Source organism: Peromyscus californicus, unplaced genomic scaffold, assembly GCF_007827085.1.
Source record: "Peromyscus californicus insignis strain IS unplaced genomic scaffold, ASM782708v3 Scaffold_14__1_contigs__length_90479793_seg_2, whole genome shotgun sequence".
Classification (NCBI taxonomy): domain Eukaryota; kingdom Metazoa; phylum Chordata; class Mammalia; order Rodentia; family Cricetidae; genus Peromyscus; species Peromyscus californicus.
In genome coordinates this window covers 57,130,533-57,153,184 of record NW_026294436.1, presented here as the reverse complement: position 1 = coordinate 57,153,184, position 22,652 = coordinate 57,130,533, and the positions used below count along the sequence as shown (strand labels likewise).

General features: G+C 42.3%; 1 protein-coding gene across 1 annotated transcript in view; it reads right to left on the bottom strand.

Annotated features, from left to right (window-relative positions):
- Positions 1 to 468: 468 nt before the first annotated feature.
- Positions 469 to 22,652, bottom strand: part of Slamf1 (signaling lymphocytic activation molecule family member 1) — a 33,806-nt gene continuing 11,622 nt past the window's right edge. Inside the window, exons 4-7 of the mRNA XM_052736636.1 lie at positions 13,072 to 13,188; positions 9,004 to 9,077; positions 2,706 to 2,801; positions 469 to 1,438 (exon numbers count right to left, since the gene is read on the bottom strand). Of these exons, the coding sequence (XP_052592596.1) occupies positions 1,388 to 1,438; positions 2,706 to 2,801; positions 9,004 to 9,077; positions 13,072 to 13,188 (338 nt within the window). The 3' untranslated portion in view covers positions 469 to 1,387. The remainder of the gene's footprint in view (positions 1,439 to 2,705; positions 2,802 to 9,003; positions 9,078 to 13,071; positions 13,189 to 22,652) is intronic.

The following is a 22,652-nucleotide window of genomic DNA, read 5'->3' as shown; positions in this document are numbered from 1 at the left end:
GTTAGTGTCTTCCTCTGTCACTCTCAGGGGACTTGACATTTATGACAGGTTGGGCCCCCTAACCAGCGAGGTCTTAGGGCCTGTCTGTCGCGGTGTTACAGGCACATTCAGTCATGCCCATCTTTTTACATGGATGCTAGGAGTTTGAACCCAGATCCTGCTGTTTGCAAGGCAAGTACTGCTATCCACTGAGACCCCTCCCCAGCTCCACAATAGTTATTTCTTAAAACATTTGCCAAAGTTGTGCAAGAAGGACAATAAGTTGAAAGATGGCCTCTCTGAGGGCAGACAACATGAAGAAAATAGGACTTTACATAGAAAGACTTTTTCTGCCTACAACTTGTTATCTAAGTGATTGTACATCCAATCGTTTGAAACTGTTGAATCAAAATAATTTAATTTTCTATTTGAAGATAAATTTAGTATGAAGAGGTATACAGTGAATAGGAAGTGCCTGGTAGACCTACAGTTCCACAAGAGGCCTGGGTTGTAAAATGGGCTTAGAACAAGTGGAGGGAGAATCTTGAGGATCCAGGGTTGTTTTTTTTTTCCTCAAGGGAGTAAACAGAGAACTTAGGTTCAAAAGTCCTTTGGAGAAGTGAAAAACCTCCATGGGACAAGTTCCTCTGAGTATCCCAGGTTACTTTATCACAGCATTACCAAACATTTGCTACTTTGATGCAAACAGAAGGCTGTTTGCTGAGAACTACATTCTAAAGAACCTTGGATGGTTTCCGTCCTGTTGTTCAAAGCTTTCGATTCCAAAGTCATCTTCAGTCTATTGACTTACTAACTTGAGTTTTGCAAATAAAATACTGGTTCTTTTATAAAATGGCCTCAGGCAACAAAGAATTCATTCTTCTTCCCACTTGGTTTCACTCCCTCTTCATCCAGAGAGTGAGAGAGAAACTGAGGCACAGAGGCTTGATCAGGTCTTGAGGTGATCAAGATCAGCTTCTAGAGTAAAGTACAGAGAGCCAAAAATGGAAACATCTCCAGACTTTGTGCCTTGTGCTCAGCCATCTGCGACAGATGTTTCATGTCCTGGCTTTTTGTCTTTGGGTTTTGTTATCCAGCCCAGCATAGAGTGAGATGTCTGAACTCCCATCATCTACTTCATCTGCTACAGACAAGGTGGAACGCTGTATCAAGGGATCTCTGTTCCATGTCTGTGTCAGCTGCAGAGCAGGCTGACTGCTTGGGAAGCCCCACTTCCTTGTCTACTTCACAGGTGCGCCTGTGCAGATCTATCACCAGGGAATTGTTTGGAGAAGGGTACAGATGTGCGGTGTCTGTCACAGAGAGCTTGGAACCGAGGGCCAAGTTCAGTGTGTACGTTGATCTTTTCTTCTTCCTTGACAAAGTCCTTTCATTGGGTCTCTGGGGGTCAGCTCTCTGGTAGTGTCACACTGGCATAAACTGTGGTGGGGTTTGGTTCCTGTGGGCAAAGCAGAAGTTCATGAGTGAAGGAATGGAGAGGAGAGGTTCACAGGCAATGAACGAAGCAGCATTCCCTGAGAAAAGGGAAGGCTTAGAGTTCATAGCTTTATGCTTAGAGTCTATCACAGTCTGGGCATTACTAAAGCCAGCACTCAGGTCTCCAAGTGGCTACCTGCAAATGGGGCTATATCTGTCTTCCAAGCATAAGTGTGCCATCAGGGAAATGAGAGATTTTCCCCAGTTACCTGAAGACTGGCCTTGACCTGCCCTCCCTTCTCTTCCTTCTCCTTTGGAAGAAACTCACTTAAATCAGGACATTCGCCATGCCATGCTCTGCCACATTTTCCCCAAGATAGACCAAATCTTCTGAAACTGGAAGCCAAAAATAATCTCCCTTCAAGTTGTTCACTCACATATTTTGGTTACAGGAATATAACAGACCTCCCATAGGGCAAGGAGAGTCAGAGGGAAAAAAAAAAGACAAGAGAGCTCACATCATGGCAGATAGGAAACAGTAAAGAGGGATACCAAAAGAGACCAGAGCAACATATATCTTCTTTCAAGGACACAATGTGTAGGCTCCTCCCTCCAGCTAGGACTCACCACTTCCTAACAGTATGATTGTATTATGAGTAGTACATCATGGATCAGGAACCCGTTAATCAGGTAAGAACCCTCACCATCTATTGCCCCTGGTAATGTCCTCACAGACACACTCAAAGGTGTGCTTTACCAATTTCTTAGGTGACTCTTAATCCAATCAAGCTGACAATCAAAATACCCGTCATTGAATATTCTTCAGCAATTCTTTTCTCCCTCTCCGTCTTCCTCTTTTCCTACTTGCTGTCAGTCCTGGGGTACAGTTTGGGAAGTCAAAAGAGGTCTAAATTATTGAGTTCTTATAGGGGCTAGTGAGATCCAAATGTGGATGAGAGAAGTGGTACCTGTTCATTGCTTTTTTTTTAACAAGCATACCAGGTGTTTTAGATATAATCCTTTGATGACTCTCAGAGAAACACTAGTCAGTGGATAGTGGCTCACAGCCTGTGAGGCCGAATGAAGGATTTTTGTACAAGTCCTAACTAACCATGGCTCCAAGCTATTCCTTGCTGCTTGTGTGGTCTAGACTATGCTCCTAGTCCACAGCTCACCAATAGGATTCACTTCATCTCTACCCTAAAATAAATAAGCAACAACAAAAACCTTCATCCCCTTCTTCTCTGCCTCTCACCAGACATCCAGTGAGGAGGGGCAGAGATGCTCACCTGGACAGACTCTGGGGCAGGCTCTGTGGCAGCCACATAAATGGTTGTGCAGGGGTCCTGGTCTGTCAGGGCGTCATCAAGTTTCTTCTCTGGAGGCTACAAGAGAAGCAAAGAGAACAAATTAGTTGAGCAAAAAGCTGGGTCCCATCCACCTTTCCCCATCCAGCTGGAAAAGCAGTTCAAGTTCAGAAGCTCCTTAGTTGCCTGCTGTGACTTCCTCCCTGATGAGAATTCTCCCAAACTTCCCCGGAGTCCACTTCGCTAGCCACTCCCAGAATGACATCTTGGGGCTTACAACCTTCCAAGGCAACTGCATCCCTTGTTAGCATTTCAGAAAAGAGATGTTCATCCCACTCGTTGTACATTTTTTGGATACCACAGTTTGTAGAAAAATGTAATTTAATGAAAAATTTTTGATTGGGGATGAGACAGGTGAAGAGTAGATGGAAACAGTTTATTAATCAACTTTTATTCACAGATGCACCCTTTGCTTCTCCCCTTGGTTGGGAGAATTTTAGGGTGACCAGATGTAAATGTAGGGATGAAAGGTGGGGTAAATAACTTATATGTTCTAATTCAACTGGGAAATTTTACAAAGAAGATTGTACTAAAAATCACCTGTACTAAAACATCACTAAAAAAAAAAATGCTGTTGAATTTCCCTTTAAGATTTTTATCTAGGTACAAGGAATTACTTTAAACACAATTTTAACATCGTAGCACATTTCTGTTTCTCATGTCTTCAGTTAGAGGCACTGATTTTCACATTTCAGGGATACCACATTGGAGCTACATTAGGTATATAACTTATTTTTGCTACTCTTTGTGAATGGAAACCATTGAAATAACAGTGTAAGGTAGGAGCCATGATGAGTCCTGGAGTGGTTCCTGCTAGATAACCAACAATTGTTTAATGTTCTATGTTATTATGTTCTGTTTTTGCTTTTTGAGACATGGTCTCACTGTGTAGCCTTGGCTGGACTGGAACTCCCAATGTAGATAAAGTTGGCCTCAAACTCTAGAGATCCACCTGCCTCTGCCTTCTGAGTGCTGGAATTAAAAATGAAGGAAATTGTAAGGATGTGGGTAAGTCTGTACATATTGATATGTAAAGCAATAATGTCTTATATATTTAAAATACATATAAATAAAAAAACAATAAAAATAGAACATAAATCAAGATAAAAAAGTATAGTGTAGTTAAAGACTTGTACTGGAGTCTAAGGAATAAAAGGAGCAATTGTATGTTAGTAAGTCAGGGCTGTGCTGGACAGTGGTGGTGTATGCCTTTAATCCCAGCATTTGGGAGACAGAGGCAGGTGAATTCCTGTAAGTTTGAGGCCAACCTAATCTACACAGCTAGTTCTAGGACAGACAAGGCTAGAAACCCTGTCTCAAAAAACAAAACATCAATAAAAAAACCCACAAAACCAAAAACAAACAAACAAACAAAAACTAGAAACAAAGAAGTCAGGTATGTATTTTATAATTTCTAGGATAGCCACTAAAAAATAGAGAAAATAGTTATTTAAATACTAGTGCAATGCAGAATAAAGTTGAACGATAAAAATATAATGAAAAAATCCTCCATCAAAGAAACTCCAATCTCAGAGACTTTCACCAATAAGTTCTACCAAATATAGAAGGGGAGAAATATGATCAATCCCACCCAAACATTTCCAGAGAGTCACAGAGAGAAAACACATCTGTTGGTGAGCTGAATTGCAGCCACCAAAAGATACATGCCACCAGAGTCAGGGTGTGCCACTGTGTGGCCTTAAGGCCGAGGCAGAGGTGTAGATAAGATACGTAAGGTCAGAACGTCAAGGTGAGGTGACTGAGTCAGAGTGGACCCACATTCAGAGGAGGAAGGATGTCCTAAGAGATGGAAAGGAGAAGGCAGAGGCCCAGACAGGAAAGTTGCCTGAAGATGGAGGCAGAAAGGGTGGTGCAACCACAAACCAACAGCTGCTCAAGTTTGGAGCCGCCAGATCACACTGAGGTAAAGGCTTATCCCAAGAGATCTCAGAGGGTTTGGGGGCCTGCCAGTATGTCACTTTCATTTTGGATTTGTGATCTCCAGAACTGAAGTAAACGAAATTCTTGTTGTTTAGACCACATTGTTTGTAGTGATTTGCTATGGCAGTCCAACCTAAAGAGCACAGCCTCATCCGTTGGTAAGGTTAGCATAATCACGATATCAAAACCTCACGGAGTCGTTATGAGGAAGAAGGATGACAGGCCACTTTCACCCAGAAACTAAGTGTGTGTGTGTGTGTGTGTGTGTGTGTGTGTGTGTGTGTGTGTGTGTGTGTAAGGCACACTTTGAACAAAATGTTAGGGAGACAAAATCCAGCAATATTTTAAAGGACCAACTAAATTTGTTCTACTCCAGGAGTGCAAAATAGGTTTGACTCCTACAGGGGCAGATAAATGAGGGAAAACCAATCAGAAGGTCATCTCAACATCTCAACAGGTGCAAGAAGAGTGTTGATAATACAGGACATCAGCTTGTGATAAACTGTCTAGCAGACCAAGAATAGAAGACAATTGTGCCCCACCTGTCTCTTCCAGCACTGAAACTGCCAGCAAGCACTTTAGCACTGAGTTCTCTCTCTCTCTCTCTCTCTCTCTCTCTCTCTCTCTCTCTCTCTCTCTCTCTCTCTCTCCATTTAATTTTTGAGGCAGGTAGGTAGCCCGTGTTGATTTGAAACTTTTTACGTAGACCAGGCTAGCCTTGAATTTGCCATCTTCTTGCCACTGCCTCCTAACTGCTAAGATTACAGGCACGGACTTCCATGCCTAGCCTGATAATATTACTTTCAATTTACTTTATTTTTAATTATATGTGTGTTGGGGGGAATGCTGACTGTGTGGAGGTTCACATACATGAGAGCAAGTGCCTGCAGAGGCCAAAAGAGGGCATCACATCCCCTGGAGCTGGTGTGGCAGGTGGATGTAAGCTACCAGACTGGGACCTGAACCCAAGTGCTCTACAAAAACAGTATACACTCCTAACCCTTGAGTAATCTCTAGGCCCTGACAATATGTCTAAAGCGGTAAAAAAGCTCACTAGGAAAACTTCAGCAAACTGTATGCTTAATGATGGCGTAGTAAAGTCTTTCCTTTTAAATCTGGAGTTTTACAGGAATGTCTGTGTCATTACTTCTGTTCACCACCACGTGTGAAAGCCCAGCCAGTGAAGTAGGGTAAAGGAAATCAGGTAGGGCTATGTGGTTTATAAACAAAAAAAGAAAAGCCAACTCTTTAGAGATGATACAGTGGTGTAGGAAAAAAATAAAGTCATCTGCAAACAAATGCAAGAACTTATGAATCAATTCAGCAGTGTTGCAAATACAAAGTTAATATTTTTAAAAAGGTATGTCAATAGTAAATAGCTAGAAACTAAAAATTTTTGAAAAAGGTAATGTTGACAATATACCAAGGTATAAAACTTCAATCAACAAATTAGAATGATACAGTCTTATTTGGAAAACTATAAAACATCATTTAGAGAAATAAGACTTACAGAAAGGATAGAGAAAGATTCAAAATAATAAAGATATTTCCTCTCCTCAATGGTCTATTTGGTGCTAATTTCCATTCTAGCAAGATTTGGAAAGAGGGGTTTAACAAACTGATTTCGAACTATATTTCAAAGCACTAGAATTGGCCAAGAACTCTGGAAGAAAAAGAACAAATGGGAAGACTCATTTTTATCAGTTATCACAATTTATATCTCTAATCAAGACAGTTGGCCCAGTGGACAATGGAGCAGAACACAGAACATCAAATAGAACTGTGCATACACGTACCCTCAAATTAAAATGAATAGGACATGCAGTCAGGGAATATTCTGTGCAACAAATGACCAGTAGAATATATCCGTGTGGAAAAAAATGAAACTTGGCTCCTCTTACACCAAACTCAAAAATATTTCCCAAGTATATAATAAATAAATGTGAAAGAGGATGCCAGAAGAAGATTTTTATTACCTAGGACTGAGAAAAACTTCTCAAACAGGTTATAAGAAGTAATAACTGTAAAGGAAGAGGTTACCAAAATGCTCTAGCATGACATTAAGAAATGTTCTTTATCGGTAGGTCTTGCTGAGAAATTACAAAGGAAATCCACATACGATATGGATCTAACCTCTAAAAGGCTTAACTCTAAAATGGCTTTTTGGTTTATACTAACTTGTTAAAAAGGCCTAAAACTCAAATGAGTATGAGATTTGAAAGTTGGGTGGTTTTTAATATGGCAATAAACATATGAAAAGTTGTTACCAGAAAAACAAAGCCATAATAAGACCCTCTATTAGTATGGATAAAATAAAAGGGCTGATAGTAAAAAATTTTGACTAGCATGTACAACTATTAAAACTCATTTCCTAGAAAAGTAAATTGACACCCACTTTGAAGAACAATTTGGTCTTAAACAGTCAATTGGAGAATCCATATACTCTATCATTCAGCAAATCTACTTCTCGGTATGTGCCCAATAAAAACATGTAGACATATTCACCAGAAGACATTCACATATTCACCAGAAGACATTCATATGAATTTCAGTACTGTAATTTTCATAATGACCTTAAACTGGAAATAGCCAGATGCTCATTAATAAGCAACTGGATTAAATATATTGCAAAACAGCATATTTACACATTGATAAACCAATGAGAATATATACATCCTGAGTTCAAAGACATGCATGAATTTATGACCAGATGCCAGAAAAAATACTGACAGACTCTATTTTTATGAGGCTCAAGAAAAGAAATACATCATTCGTATTTCTAGAAGCCAGGATAGTGGTTATCTCTGGGGAGGAGACGGGGAGTTGCGGTACAGAGGTTTTCTGGAGGAACTGGCCATGTTCTGTTGCTTCATGTGGGTGGCGTTTTACGGTGGAAGACTCAAATTGAAAGACGCAATTCCTTCTCAAGTAGGTCAATAGGTTTGATGCAATCCTAGCTTTTTTCATTTTGTAATTCTTGAGAAGCAAATTCTAAAAGACACACTCTGTCTCAGCTAAGCAAACATTTAGGTGAGAGGGTGCCATTGGGGGTTCTCATGGTTTTACATGGAGGTATGTTCTTAATAGGAGTCTATGATGATTGTGGTGATTTGAAAGAAAATAGCCCCCATATGGAGCGGCATTATTCGGAGGTGTGGCCTTGCTGGAGAAAGTGTGTCATTGTGGAGGCAGGCTTTGAGGTCTCATATATGCTCAAGTCACGCCCAGTGAGACAGACCACTCCTATTGCCTGCAGATCAAGATGTAGATCTTTTCCTGCTTCATGTCCACCTACATGCCGCCATGTCCCACTATGATGATAATGGACTAAACCTCTGAACTATAAGCTAGCCTCAATGAAATGTTTTCCTTTATTAGAGTTGCTGTGGTCATGGTGTCTCTTCACGGCAAGAAAACCCTAACTAAGGCAATGATGTAATAAACCCATCAGGCCATCACAGTCAGCAAAAAGAGATCTGCCCAGGACTGCCTTCTGGTCCTCAGAAATGAATTTATGAATGTATTATTATGCAATTACCTTTACCCTCATAACCTTTACTCAAGGATATGTTTCCCCCACCATCCCAAATGGCCCAATTATGAGCTTAAAAATCCCCTAAAACTAACTATGTCTGGAAGACAGCAGTATTTAATGAGGATCCTGTAGACTCCCTATCTCGTACTGCTAACATGTCTGTTCCCTGACTCCATCATGTCTCATGTTTTCCCATCACTCCCTTCTTAGTTCAGTGGTCACGCTACCTCAGTTTTGTTTCTCTCTCCGTTCTACTCAACATGTCACCTTTCGTTTGAACCCTGCACTGACTGGAATCCTCAAGAGCCTCCGTTTCTCCTTCTGATTGTACTATGCAGATCCCTTCATTTGGATCAGGTCAGCATGCCACACAATAGCCCTTTCACACCTCCCCTTCTTCCCCAAGCCTGCACCCTTCAGGAAGGGAGTCTGAGGACATGTAGTATAGACTCCTAGAATGCCAGAGCTTCAAAGAGTCCACGGTCATGTGTTTACAAACTTCATCTCATTATTAGGAAGAAGCACATGACCCAGATTGCCCAGTGTTTTCCATTATTTCAAACAATATAGGGTTCTAGTGATACAGGTTCAATAACTTTTAGGGGAGCTCTTATTCTTGACTTCTGCTTCCCTAATTCCATCTACTCTAGAACCCCTGCAGAACCATGGATGTGTTCAAGGTGGCCCAGTCAGGAATCCTGTAGGAACTATGGTAGAAAGCCCCAAGAAGAGCATAGAACTTACCCCTGATTTCTGTACTTGGGCATAAATAGTTAGGCTCTTTTCTTCCGCTGGTGGCTGGCAGTGGTTTTTTTTACCTGTAAAAAAGCACAGTGGTTACCTTCCTCTAGTCCTCAGTGTGAGCCTCCAGCTCAGTCCTGTCTGGCCTCTCCTCTCCCCTTTCTACTTACTTCCCCCAGCACTGCCACAAGAAGGATGCGCTAGTTCCCAGCCTCTATGCACTTGTTTATAGCATTGGATTGGTTACTTCATCTGCCTAGACCTGTGTCCCTACCATTAAACAGAATTCGAAATGCCTTCCTCATAAGACTATTGTAGAAACAAATGAGATAATACTTGCAAAGCGTTTACACCAGTTACACTAGCAGACAGCAAATGTCCAGGATGTGCTGCGACTCCCGGCTTTGGGTGCTATTTAATCGCTGTACAATTCAGTTACTTTAATCTCTATTTTTGTGTGTTTCTGCTCCCCTAACAGGGTTCTAGGTTTTCTGAGGCCACTGCTGGCTATTTATAGCGCTTCTCTTATTCTCCATCTGGTAACATGTTGCTTCACTCACAGCTCTCTCATCTCCCTATTTCTGGAGGGCTTGCTAGTGTGTGTGGGATGGTGCTGTAGGTGGGATGATCCACTTGGAAGTGTCTGGAAAACAGTTCAGTGGTGTCATTCTTCTGTTCACAGTCTAGAAAACCAGCCCAGAGCCTGGGCCCTCTGTAAATTGACGAGTTGTGAAACAGTTTAGTTTTTAGCTGACATTTCAGTTTTCCTTTTTAAATGATAAACTCCTCATCATAAAAATTCAAGTTAGATAGAAATACATTAGGTTATAACATATAACTTCTTCTTCATTAACTAACTCCATTTCATTCCCAGAAGTAACCGATTAAAAAAGTTTTCCGTATGTCCATCTCTGGGCAATAGAGCACTTTCTGTGAAGACATAAATGTTCCCTCTGCATAGACTAATAGCCACAAGTGGTGAGCTCTTGAACTGTGTGACAAGTGAAATCGAGAAACGGCCACTTAATAGTAGTTCAATTAAATATTGGATGACACAGTTTTAGATATGGGATTTAAGTTATAGGTTTTCCTCTTTTTTACACAAATGGTGCCATTCTACTCATGTGTCGCTATAACTTGACCTTGTCACTTCAAATGTGTTCAGAAGGCTCTTCATGATGCTACAGTGGCCCTCTTCACCTTTTCTAACGCTGAACCACTTCCCTTGGATGCATCACGCATGGGTGAGGATGGGGAAAAGAAGGGACTGACCCGCACAGGACCTTCAAGGGACTGTGGCAAGATCTAGGCCGAGACCATGGAAGCTTAGCCCAGAAGAAACCATAGACTTTAGGACAAACTTGCTTAACTTTAATTCATTTCTCCTCTTCAAAAGCTGGGAAGCACACCACTGAGAGAATAGCTCTAATAATTCACTTTGATTTGGAGGAGAAATACCTAGTCTGGTAATGTGAGTGTGGTGGAGGTGCTGATTGAGGGTGTGGTTCTTGGTGAGGAAATGATGGACAGTTTCTGGGAAAGTTCAAGGAACTATAATGAAATCAGTGTGATTTTCCTCAGTGGGTATGGCATGCCTGATGGTTCTAATCTCACTAGTGTGTGTGTGTGTGTGAGAGAGAGAGAGAGAGAGAGAGAGAGAGAGAGAGAGAGAGAGAGAGAGAGAGAGAGAGAGACAGAGAGACAGAGAGAGACAGAGAGATAGAGACAGAGACAAAGACAGAGAGACAGAGACAGCAGAGACAGAGAGAAAGAGAAAAAGAAAAATTGGAGCGTGGGGCTCTCAGGTTCTCAGAAACAGCTGGGGTAGTAGAAGGGTGCAAAATATTTCTGTGAGATACTAGTCTTTGATTTCAGATCCACTAGTGTTCAAAGTGAGACCTGCTTGCCCAGCCTCCTCCTAGGTGCAGCCTGGGATACAAATTGAGACTAGACTCCAAGAACTTTCAATCTTGCAGGCCAGATCAGGGTGAAGTTTAGGATGGGTAGGACTGTCCCAATAATCAAAAAGACCACTGAATCAAGATAATTCAGATGCCCCCCCTCTCCCCCTGCCTCCCTCCCTTCCTCCCTCCCTCCCTCCCTCCCTCCCTCCCTCCCTCCCTCCCTCTCTTTCTCCTCCTTTTCAGTACAGAAACAGATTTTGAGGAGCCTGCTCAACTTGACTCGAAGTCAGCCAAGTCTTTGGATATAATGAAAAAGATCTGAGCCCTAGAGCTTAGCCTTAGAGCTAGCATTAGCATTTGCTTTGTTGCATTGAACAGGTTAAATCATCTCAGTGAGGTTCTTTACATACTGTAGTTGTAAAACCAGAGCAGAAACCATTTTTGTTTTTTGTTTTTTAGCTCTCACATGAAGCAACAAATTGTCTAATGTGACCATAACTTCAAGTACTTTAAACCTGCTGTAAGTACTGTTTCTAGAATCTCCTGGGATAGTCCCCTGTGGGGCTTAAGACTTAAACACTGACCCACTAACATCAAGAGATTTATTTATCTAAAGACATATGTGTATTCATGTGTAACATCCAGGAAAACCACTGTGTGTTTTCTGCAATACCACAAAAGGCCTAATATCCTCACTTTGCAGAACGTGGAAAGTTTGCTTGGTTACGCAGCTCACTGGTGGCAAAATCTGCATTTGGATGTTGTCTAAGTCCCATGTATTCATTTGTTTATTTGGGGATGGGGTCTTACTATGTTGCTCAGGGCTGATGCAGAATCCACAGGCTGGAGTGATCGTCCTGCCTCAGACTTGCAAACAGCTGTTAGTCTAGACTTGTCTCATTGCACACTGCCCAGTGTCCACACTTGTGACTAGTGTATTCTCCTGGAGATGAACCTGCCAGAAAACTCTTCAGAGCCAGGCAGCATTCTGGAGAAGACACCACTACACGTTGCCAACAGAATCTCTTGAGCAATATTTTGTGGCGGGCACAGCAGCTAAATGTAGATTTTTGGTGTAGGTTTGTATGGCACTGGGTTACAAGGTGTAAATGGTACCTGGAAAAGCTGGGGGTGTGTTTTGAGGGTGGGGGAAGTGGGCTTGGGTGGGAAGGGAAGTACTGCTCCCTCACAGCTCAGCCATGTGCTGAGCAGAATGCAGTGAGGAATGTGTGTGGAAGGATAGCATACCTTCGCTAGCTAGGCTAATGTGGGAAACTTCATCTGTTTTCTTAGCCTCATTTCTCACTCTTTTCTTATAAAGAAAACTAAGTGGATCCATTCCCAGACCCTAAGTTCTCAACAGAAGTTTTATCTGAATAACACGCCCCTCCCCCACTGTCTCGGTGAACTCATCGATGGAGGAAATGAGATAGAGGTAGGCTTCTGTGCTGTGCTCCACATCTTATATAAGCAAAACCAACCTCAATGTGCTGAGGTAAGGGCTTTTCTAAGAAGACTGTGTGTGGATCACACTGATCTGCTTGAGAACGACATGAGCTAGCGTCTGTCAGCTTGGTGATGAGACAAGCGTAGTGTTCTGTTGCTCCCCAAGGGAAGGCCAACCAGGGTGTTTGAGTCAGGATGCTCTGACCCAGATGGGAGAGTGGGAGTCAGTATGGCTGAGGGTTCACATGGCCCTGAAACAGTGAATCATAGGACAATTTGGAAGAAAGATCAAGCATTTAAACTTGGAACCACAGCCTTACTGCTGTTAGTCCACCCTGGAACAGGTTTCGTGTATCCAAGAGTTCTCTGAATTCTCTTCTCTAGTATCAGTAGAGTGTGCCTCCTGTTTCGATTCCATTAGACTTCTGTATAAGTCAAACCTCAGTGCTGAATTTAAATTATCTGCATAATGTCTTCTACATTAGACACTTGTGGCTCTTTCCTCTACTGATTCCCTTAACCTGGTATAGGGGCTCAACAGACTAGAACTGGGTAGAACTGAGCAAGGATGTATTGAATCAGTATTTTTTACAGGGGGCCCCAGGCAGAAAACTGTAGTGACGTTGAGTCTGTGCTTACAGTGAGAGCGACCGGTGCTTGTATAAGATCTATTCTGCTTACCACTGGAAGCCCAGTAAGAATCCCTTTTTGCCAGACCTACCTTGTTTTTTCAGCATTATTACTGCCGTGGAAATCATGATGATGATCATGACCACTAACGGTACAGCAGTGTATAGCATCCATGAGCTTGATTCTGAAAGAAAAGTCAAAGGACAATCTCAGATGCACAGTGGGTTTAAAAATACCCCACCCAGAAGTGAGAAGACTGCACCTCGTGCTCTGTTTCCGTATCGGCCGCCCCAGGGAGACATTTGTTTACATGGCTTTAGAGACCAGCTTTAGACCATTAAGATTACCCTCACCTCACTTACTATCCCTGACTTTCACATTTCTAATTTCATAAAGATGTTTCTAAATAAGAAGCTTTATTTTCTCTTTAACAACTACTTGTCTAAAATTAACTTGTCTTCTCCCTCCTAAATCAACCTCTTGCCCTGCTTCTCCATTTTTAAACTTCTGAAGTATTATGCATCCATTTTTGGTAAAAGGGATGTGATGGTCCCGTGTGCTTGTCCCCATGCCCCCAAACTACTCCCATGAGACAACTGGGAGGAAGAAATCTGCTTTTCTTCTTCAAAAAATAAATACAATAATGCTATTATTGCCTTTAAATGCAAATGACTGTGTTGAACCCACCAGACCCCGAACTAAAAGAAAAGCATATAGCTTTTCCTGTCAGTTGTTGTCATCTTTTAAATTGGCAAAGCTAACTGAGGCTTGAAATCATAGAGCCAAAATCTGTAGCTTTCTCTCCTCTAGCCACGATGCTGAATCCTTTTCAATCAAGAACACCACTTTGGAAAAGAGTGAATAAAGCCTTTGTCTCAATCACCAAGATATACGGCTCACTAACATAGTAGGGGCCAGTTGCTAAGTCCTTACAGTCAGACGCTTTAAATAGTGAATCCTGTACAGTAATGTATTTAATCAGAACAATGCTAAGGGGTGGGTGCTTTTATTATTTCCATTTTATAAGCAAGGAAACGGCATGAAGAATATGAGGAACTAGAGCCAGGAATAGGAGAGGAATAGGAGGCTGACTACTAAAGATAAGCTGCCTGGGAGTCAGAGAGACTCCTGGACTTGGAGCGAGCAGTGAGGTCCCATTTGAAGCACCAGGTTTCTAAGTAGTGACACCAAGTTCTAGAGTTACCAAAGAAACAAACGCAATAACAGGCATTAACACAAACACGTAGCGACACTTTATAAAAGTTATTGTGAAAGAAAAGCGTGTTTAAAAACATCCTACCCAGAAGTACAAATAGATACAAATAAACAAACGTCCTGGTTGTTGAACCTTCGAGGGATACGACAGAAGTTGAAAGGAAGAACTAAGCGGGTTAGGAAGGAACAGAGTGATTGCAGACACAATGTTTATAGAACTCACGAGAATATAGACAGATATCCTATGGAACTGATAAAAGTCTCCAGCCCGGCAGCTACTCAGTAGTTTCTCTCTGGTCTTGAAAGAATTCTTTTCTTCCTAGACTCTCCATACAGCGAATCACAAGGAATCTCATAGCAATGACAGATTCTCTTCCTCAAGTAAACTCTGTTTTGACCCTGCCAAATACCAACTTCAACAGCCTTGAGCCCAAAAGGAGAGGACCTAGGTGTGGTGGTTCACGTCTCTCGTTCCACCACTCAGAAGGCTGAAATAGGAGGGCTGGAAGTTCAAGGGCAGCCCGGGCTGTGGAGTGAGACCCTGCCTTAAAAATGAATAAATGAGTGAATGAAGAAACGTGGGTAAGGGCTGGAGAGATGGCTCAGCGGTTAAGAGCACTGGCTGTTCTTCCAGAGGTCCTGAGTTCAATTCCCAGCAACCACATGGTGGCTCACAACCATCTGTAATGAGATCTGGTGCCCTCTTCTGGCATGCAGGCATACATGCAGGCAGAACACTGTACACATAATAAATAAAAAAAAAATTAAAAAAAAAGAGACTTGCTATTAAAAAAAAAAAAAAAAAAAAGAAACGTGGGTAAGCAGAGAGTTGGCTTTGTATAACACATAGAGTGTGAAGGCAGCTATGAGCCGCTCAGTCTGCATGACACCCTGAATGGTACACGATGGCTGAGAACCCTCTGTGTGTGTATGAGCATGTGTGTATGTATGTATGTATGTATGTATGTATGTATGTGTGCATGTATGTGTGCATGTATGTCTGACCGGAAGTCTAATTGGCTCAGATGTTTTGCTGTCAGTACTAGGGACACACAGAGAAAACTCCCTAGTCCAAGGAGAAAAGCAGGGGCAGCAGCCTAAGCTTCTTTCACAAACCATGGTACTGATCCAGCAAATCGTGATAGTAGCACTTCCTATTTTGAGAGAGTTCCTCTTTCTTCTTCTAACATATGTATCTTGAGGAAGTCTATAACAAAAGCTGACTTAAGACCAAACACCTCAACCATTTATATCATTTCCAAAGATAATGTCTCTTCTAAATTTCACACGAGATTTACAAAAAGACCAAAAACCAAGGTGATGCCTCTGAGACTGGAGAATAACAGATGACAGACTTTCCTGGGGACTTTGCCTGCCAAATCTACCTTTCTCACTTCCCCGGGGCCTTCTGCTGGCAGCCTTGCTGCCCACCTACTCACGCAAGTCAACAACTACAGGCACATGACTGAGGCCCCTAGTGTGGTAACACCAGGCCTGTGTCTTCCCAGGATCTCAGGAGGAGGAAATCAGCCTGCTGCCTGTATCTCGTGACATAAATGACCAGCTTCTGTCAGCTATGAGAGGCAATCTGGCCATCATCCTGAAAGATATTTTTATCAATTCTAATTTTTCCCTTTGCCTTTTAAAATATGTATATTGGTGAATTAAAAAAAAATAAAACTATTGGCTTAAAAAAAACTTAAAGCAACTGTATAGAATGCTTAGTTTGCCCAACCTACTCATTTCACACTGGGGAAACAAGTATATAAAGCATTCCAGAAGATGTCAGTGGCACAGCTGGGAAGGTGAGAACTGTAGATTTTGAGGTTTGTGACAGTCCCTGGAGATGGGAGTCCCACGAGGAAAGTAGCTACCGACTCTGGTGCCTGGGAGAGCTAAGGTCAGCCTACCTCTGCACCATCTTCCTTCCACACTATACCCCCGTTCCTGACGAGGCTTCAGCGGTCCACCACACCTGCTCAGGCCCTATGCTCAGGCCACTCTTCCTTCCTCAGTGTCACCTTTCCTGAACATTCCAGCCTCACTCTGTCCTCTCCTCAAGACTTCAGCGTCACGTGTAGTTTACGTCACATAGGGTAGAACATCACATAGGGTAGAACATCACATCATAGGGTAGAACATCACATAGGGTAGAACATCACATAGGGTAGAACATCACATAGGGTAGAACATCACATAGGGTAGAACATCACATAGGGTAGAACATCACATCATAGGGTAGAACATCACATAGGGTAGAACATCACATAGGGTAGAACATCACATAGGGTAGAACATCACATAGGGTAGAACATCACATAGGGTAGAACCTGTGTTTCCCACCATCGTCTTTGCAGTGCAAACCATTTTAACTGATGGTATTAGAAACCAGACAGATGGAGTCAACTCCATGTGTGCTAATTCATAACCGTGTGTCTCAGAGAGTCCTTCATACTCTCCAAGGCCTGTTTCATCATCAATAACGTGAGCATAAAAGTATTTAGTTCAGAGGGTTGTTCTGATGATCCAGCACAATAATGTGAATAAAGTGTTCAGAGCAATGTCTAGAATCCATCACATGATCAGTGAATGTACTTGGCACACACATCATCAGTAAGTTCTTAAAGAAAATGAATTTGCTCTCAAGTGCAAAAGTGTTCTCCTCCTTGAAGCCCAGAGGTGCTGAGTCCCATCCTATCATTTGGTTATGGCTTGGTTTTCCCACCTGAGTAGCAGGCCCCAAGGTGCCTCTACTTAATGCTCACCCACTTGGTGCTATTTGCTAATCATGATATTTATATAGAAACTATCAAGGACTTGAAGCCCTGAGGAGTTCAGATAAATATGGACACAATGCTGCTTATCTAGCTTGTGGGGGTCAGGTTGTGCACAGTTTCCAGTTTCTGGAAATGTTTTCCTTGTGGTCCTCCGAGGCCTTGTTCCTATTTCTCGACTTGTCTTTCTCTGTGCTGTTCTCATGGGAGGATTGATCCCTCCCTCAGTTTCTACATCAAGCAAAGGCAAGATGGAAGAACTCTACACCAAGAATCTATGTGTTCCAATCTTCTGTGGAGGATCTGAAGGGACTTAAGGGGCAGACTCTCCTGTGAAATGGGGAGCTTCCACCCACCACCTGATAAGCTCAGACCTTTCTATTTTCCTCTTTTTTATTTGGTTTGTTTGTTTTGTTTTGTCGAGAGGCTAGGCTGGCCTAGAACGTGCTGTATAGCCTTGTGGTCCCCCGTCTCAGCTTCCCCAGTGCTAGGGTTAGAGGCCTGCGCTGGTTCCCTCAGTTGCTCTGTTTCTACATGAACAATATCTTCCCCTTCCTCAGAGCATCCCAGCTACATCAATGTTCCTTGGGGGAGGGGCTCATTGTCTGTCTTCTAACATTGCTATTAAAGCATGTTTTAAGTACTGTGTATCCTCCAAAGAGAAATTTTAGTAGTAGTCTCTTTAAAATGATGTTTTGTTTTTCATCTAGTAATTTACAGAAGTCCTGCTTAGGTTGGCAATCTCTAAAGGTAGTCCTCTTTGCCTATTCTTTTTCTAACCCCTCCCCCCATCCCATCAGATATTGGACAGGAAGTCACTCCATATACATTTGAGGAACTTAAATTATTGAATATGAATGGATCTTAGAGAGCTGGCGTGTATACTTTTGTTAAAAATTATCAGAGTGCTAAATATACGAAGGTCTCAGAAAGCATGCTGGGTCACTTTCTGAATGCCCTGAGACAGGAGTCAAAAGAAGTACCAATGACCTCCTTGATATAGCTTTGTGATAGCATGAAGCTGGAAAGAGTGTGTTTGCTCGAAACACACCACCTGTGCTCCTATTTCCAAACCGAAAGATCCCACTCTCTCTCCTTTTGTTCATTCATGTAGTGAGGCCTCTCAGTATGGTGGTTCTCAGAAACCAGATAAAACTTGTCCTTGGCTACACAAGCCCTTCATTCACAAAGCAATATTACCTCAACTTTTTTTTCCTCTTTCTTGTTTCCCTTCCCTTCCCTTCCCTTTTCTCTTCTTCTCTTCTCTTCTCTTCTCTCTCTCTCTCTCTCACTTTCTTTCTTTGAACCAGAGTTATGATGCTTCCCCCCCTGCAGAAACCCCTTAGAGGCAGTTAAGTGGGCTGACTGAAAACACCTGTACCATTTAGAGGAGCCAGTGCTTGGCATGAGTCTCCACCCTGAAGCCCTCCACTATTAGCTGTGCAGTTAACTGTACGAAAAGTATTAGCGGTAAGAAACCCTGCGCAGAGCCACACCTCCAAGGAAAATGCTGGCCATCTCCTTCCCCTTTTTGTCTCTGAAAAATCTGTCGTCACAGCGACACAAAAGCTTCTCTCCCTTCAAGTCCTCAAATCGTGTTATTTAAAGAAGATAAAAAGAAAACAAAACAGAACCCAAGAAATAACTGTAGTTCATCCAGGAGCCTCTGAGATGCTCACATAACGGTCTGAGGGTACCGGATCTCTTTCCTGCCTTTCATGTGGTTTTGTCAGCAAGGTTACTGGCATGGAGCAGGGCTCCTTGAAGAAGTCGGCAATCTTCAAGAGATGCATTTTTGGTGGTAGTTTCCAGTGAGAACCGGGGCTGGGGAGAGGATACTAACTTAACATCTGGGAGCCTCCAAGAAAAAGTTTTTATGGAACCCACACCTTCTGGGAACACCCCTCACATCAGCCTGTTCCGCCCAGATAGTATTGCAGAGGGAACTAGTCATCTATCCTCCCATTCTTTCTTGGCACTACAAGCTGACTCTGGACACACAGCTGCCCAGCTGCTGATAAGTGTATTTCCTAGCTTTCCTTGTAACATGTTTGGCCAATGAGAAGTATCTAACCTCTGTTCTTTCACTCTGGCTGTCAGGTTTTCGAGATGGGGATGACAATGGAGAGGACCATGGACACGGAACATCTAGGTGACTATGAAAATGAGGCTTTGCTAGACCAGGGTGGGAGACACTCTGGATCTCAAGTGTCAGCCCTTTGTTCCACTGAGCCAGCAATTTACCAATTTCTTGAGAAAGTTTTTCCTTTTAGTGTGGGCTTCCAGGGGCATTCCCTTTTAGCTGAATTTTTAAGATTTTGAATCAATCATCCTCGTACAGACATAATACTTTCAAAACATACTGATTAAGGACAGCAGCAAGTCCCACACAGGATCTACTGTCAAACCACATTAATGTGCTTCACATGACCTAGATAAAGGATGTTATACGGCCCAAGAATTTAGGCCTTACCATAAGAGACTTCATTATGATGGACATTGAAGGTGTATGAAATTCTTAAATGGCAATTGGAACATGGATGATTATATGACTGAGAGCCTAGACAAATGTCACTGAAACTTCTTTTCAAGGAACAAATGTGTTCATGCATGTATTTTCATTAATCAAAGTGGAAAAAATGTCTTCAAAGTAACTCTTCTGACTTACTGATGGAACATCTGATGAACCCTCAGCCTACCATACAGTTTCATTCCAGGGCTGAGGCTTCCCTTGGTGTACACTGTGTAAGAAGTCTTGGTTGCACTAACAGTTGCTGCTTTGACCTTGGCCTCAGCACATTGGATGGATTACTGTCATAATGTCCTCCTATACCTAGTCCCTTTCTCTTCTGCCTCTTGCTGACCCTAGTCTCTTCTCTACACCACTGCACTTTCCCTTTGAAATGCAAAGACAACGGAGCCCTTTCCCATCTAAAACTGTCAGTTCCGATCGCCCTGTTACCTGCAAGATGGTGTAGTAGAATGCGGCACATTCTTGCTTTTCCCTCTGCTTAGGATGTCTGTTGTCAGTGAGTTTGAGTAACTTCTGCTCTTTCCTCAAATCCACATGCTTGACGAGCCAACGCTCTTTATTCCCTTTCTTTACTATCTTGCACATATTTTGGTTTTATAACCTCTCACACATACCATGTGATCTAGGATAATTGTCTATTTACAGAGTTTTCTCCTTAAGGACAAAGATTGCATCTCTCTCTTTCCATCTTTGTATGCTCAGTACCTTGCATGATGCTGGAACACGGTAAAACCTCAATAGATGTTTTATCAAAGCAAACACAGCACTTTAAAAATTAGCAACTTCCATTTGCAAACACAAAGTGATAGACCACAGGTTCTCAACCTGTGACCCCGTTCACAGGGGTCACCTAAGACCATTGGAAAACACAGATATTTACAGTACAATTTATAACAGTAACAAAACTACACTTACAAAGTGTAAAAATAAACAATTTTATGGTTGAGGGCACCACAACATGAGGAACTGTATTAAAGGGTCACAGCATTAGGAAAGTTGAGAACCACTGTGATAGACCAATGAAAGTGGGTTTTCAGTAATTTAGGTAATTTCCTCTACAGCCCTATGTAGAAGAAAGGTCATGCTACAAAATGCCTGTGTGTCTGGCTTGAATTGGCGATAACCTCCTCCATCTTTGGAGGTGGAGGAACTTTTATTTGAACTGTGAGTTAAACTGTGTTCTCTTAAAATCTATATTTGGAAGTCCTAAGGATGTAACTTCCATCAGATATGGGAGCTTTATAAAGAGAATCAAGTTAAAAGTAGGGTGCTATGACTTAATTACTACACCCACCAACTCATACATTGAACCTCTAAGCCTCATGGGATGATATGTGGGAACAAGTTGTTATGAAGGTAATTAAGTTCAAACAAGGTCACGAGTATGGCCCTCATTTAACTTGACTGGTGTCCGTATCAAAAGAGGGAAGGGAGAGAGGCACCAGGGATGTACAGACAGAGGAGAAAGGCCATCTGCAAGTCAAGGAGAGGTCCAGGAGAAATCAAAGCTGACAACACCTTGATCTTGAACTTCTAGACTTCAGAACATTGAGACAATAATTCCCAAAGCACCCAGTTTATGTCATCAATACCTCTAGCAAACTAAGATTCCCCAGCAGCTCTTATTAACGCTTCTTGTTGACACACTCATGAACTGAATCATAAATGCCACCTCAGGAAGAAGCAGCAGTTATTACCCTTTGTTTGGCAGATGGTGAAACAGAGGCCCAAGGGAAGACAGTGGCTTCCTCATGTCTAATAGCTTTACTGACTGAACGAGGTCTTGGTAGTAGTAGTTGGTGGTCTACTCAGGGCACCATGTTTTGCCACTTTGTGTCCCTCCATATCTCACAGAAGCCTGCTTCATACTTAGTCACACTAGTCATACTTCATCCTCGTAGGTGTAAGCTTTATGTCTTACCAAGATTTTATTGTGCAGTAGTTAGATGCTTGTTGCCAAGCTATCTTGAAGCATGAAAGGAGTTCCCACCCCCACATCCAATTTTTGAGATAGGTCAAGGTAAAAAATTGGCTGCCCTGTCCCTAAACAGGTTTTTACAACCAAAGAGAGCTGGGCTGGCACAATGAGTATTTTTCCCTCATCTCCAAGGAAAAGCAGCCAGTTTTTCATTGTGATTTTTAAGGTATTTTAAGTGGATTCACTCTTCCATGAACACCTATGAAGATTTCAGCACCAGACAGCTCAGTTCTCTCACTGGCTCTGTCTTTGATCTTAAACACTTCATAGGGTTTTTTCCTCACTTCATCCATAGTGTGAAGATGTTAACACTGTCTACATCATTTTATTGCTGTGAGGGCAATGATGTGCCATGTAGCCAGTACATAGTGAACCATCAAAGCTGTCAGTTGTAGATGAAGAACAAAGTCTCAGAGAAAGCTGGACTTTTTACTCCACTAATTAGAAAGAGCCCCCTGGGACCCCATTCTGGAAGCTTCCTACTATACAGCACTGTTTTCTTGTTTTTTTTTTTTTTTCCAGGATGCCCTGAATGACTGTGGGCAGGGAGAGACATAGAGAACAGCCTACACATGGTTTGTGGGCCACATTTAGAAAGTAGAAACGGTTGACTCTTTCTATGACACGACTGCATTAGGTTCATAAAAAAGAACTCAAAGGAATATGCTGGGGTACAGCAGAGGTATTTCCTATCTGAGAATCCTCTGGGGGTGGGGAGTCTCTGTTACAGGAAGTGCTATGCTGAAGGTATAACGTATATACAGTCCCCTTTCCTTTGTCCCTGCCCATCTGGTGTGTCAACAGACACTGAGTCTGTGTGAGTGGGAGTCTCCTTGGAATGACTCTTGCTCCCTTCCCGAGCTAGGAGAATGTCAGGGAGTAAGTAATGCCTTTCAGGGCTCTCCCCAAACCTTCCTGTGACAGAGACACAGTCTGGCACAAGAGGGCAGTGATCTATCTATTCTGTTTCCTGGTTAGATGGACTTACTTAATCAGCACTCTCTTCCAACAGAACAAGCATGCCTTCTATCTAGGAAAAGAGAAGACCTACTCAAAATATTTAGGTTTAGGCATTAACTTCACTATTTGAAGTTGAAGAAACTTGAGGAAGATACTTAAATTCTGTGAACTTCAAGTTCCTCATATGTACAATGAAGCTGGTAATAGCACCC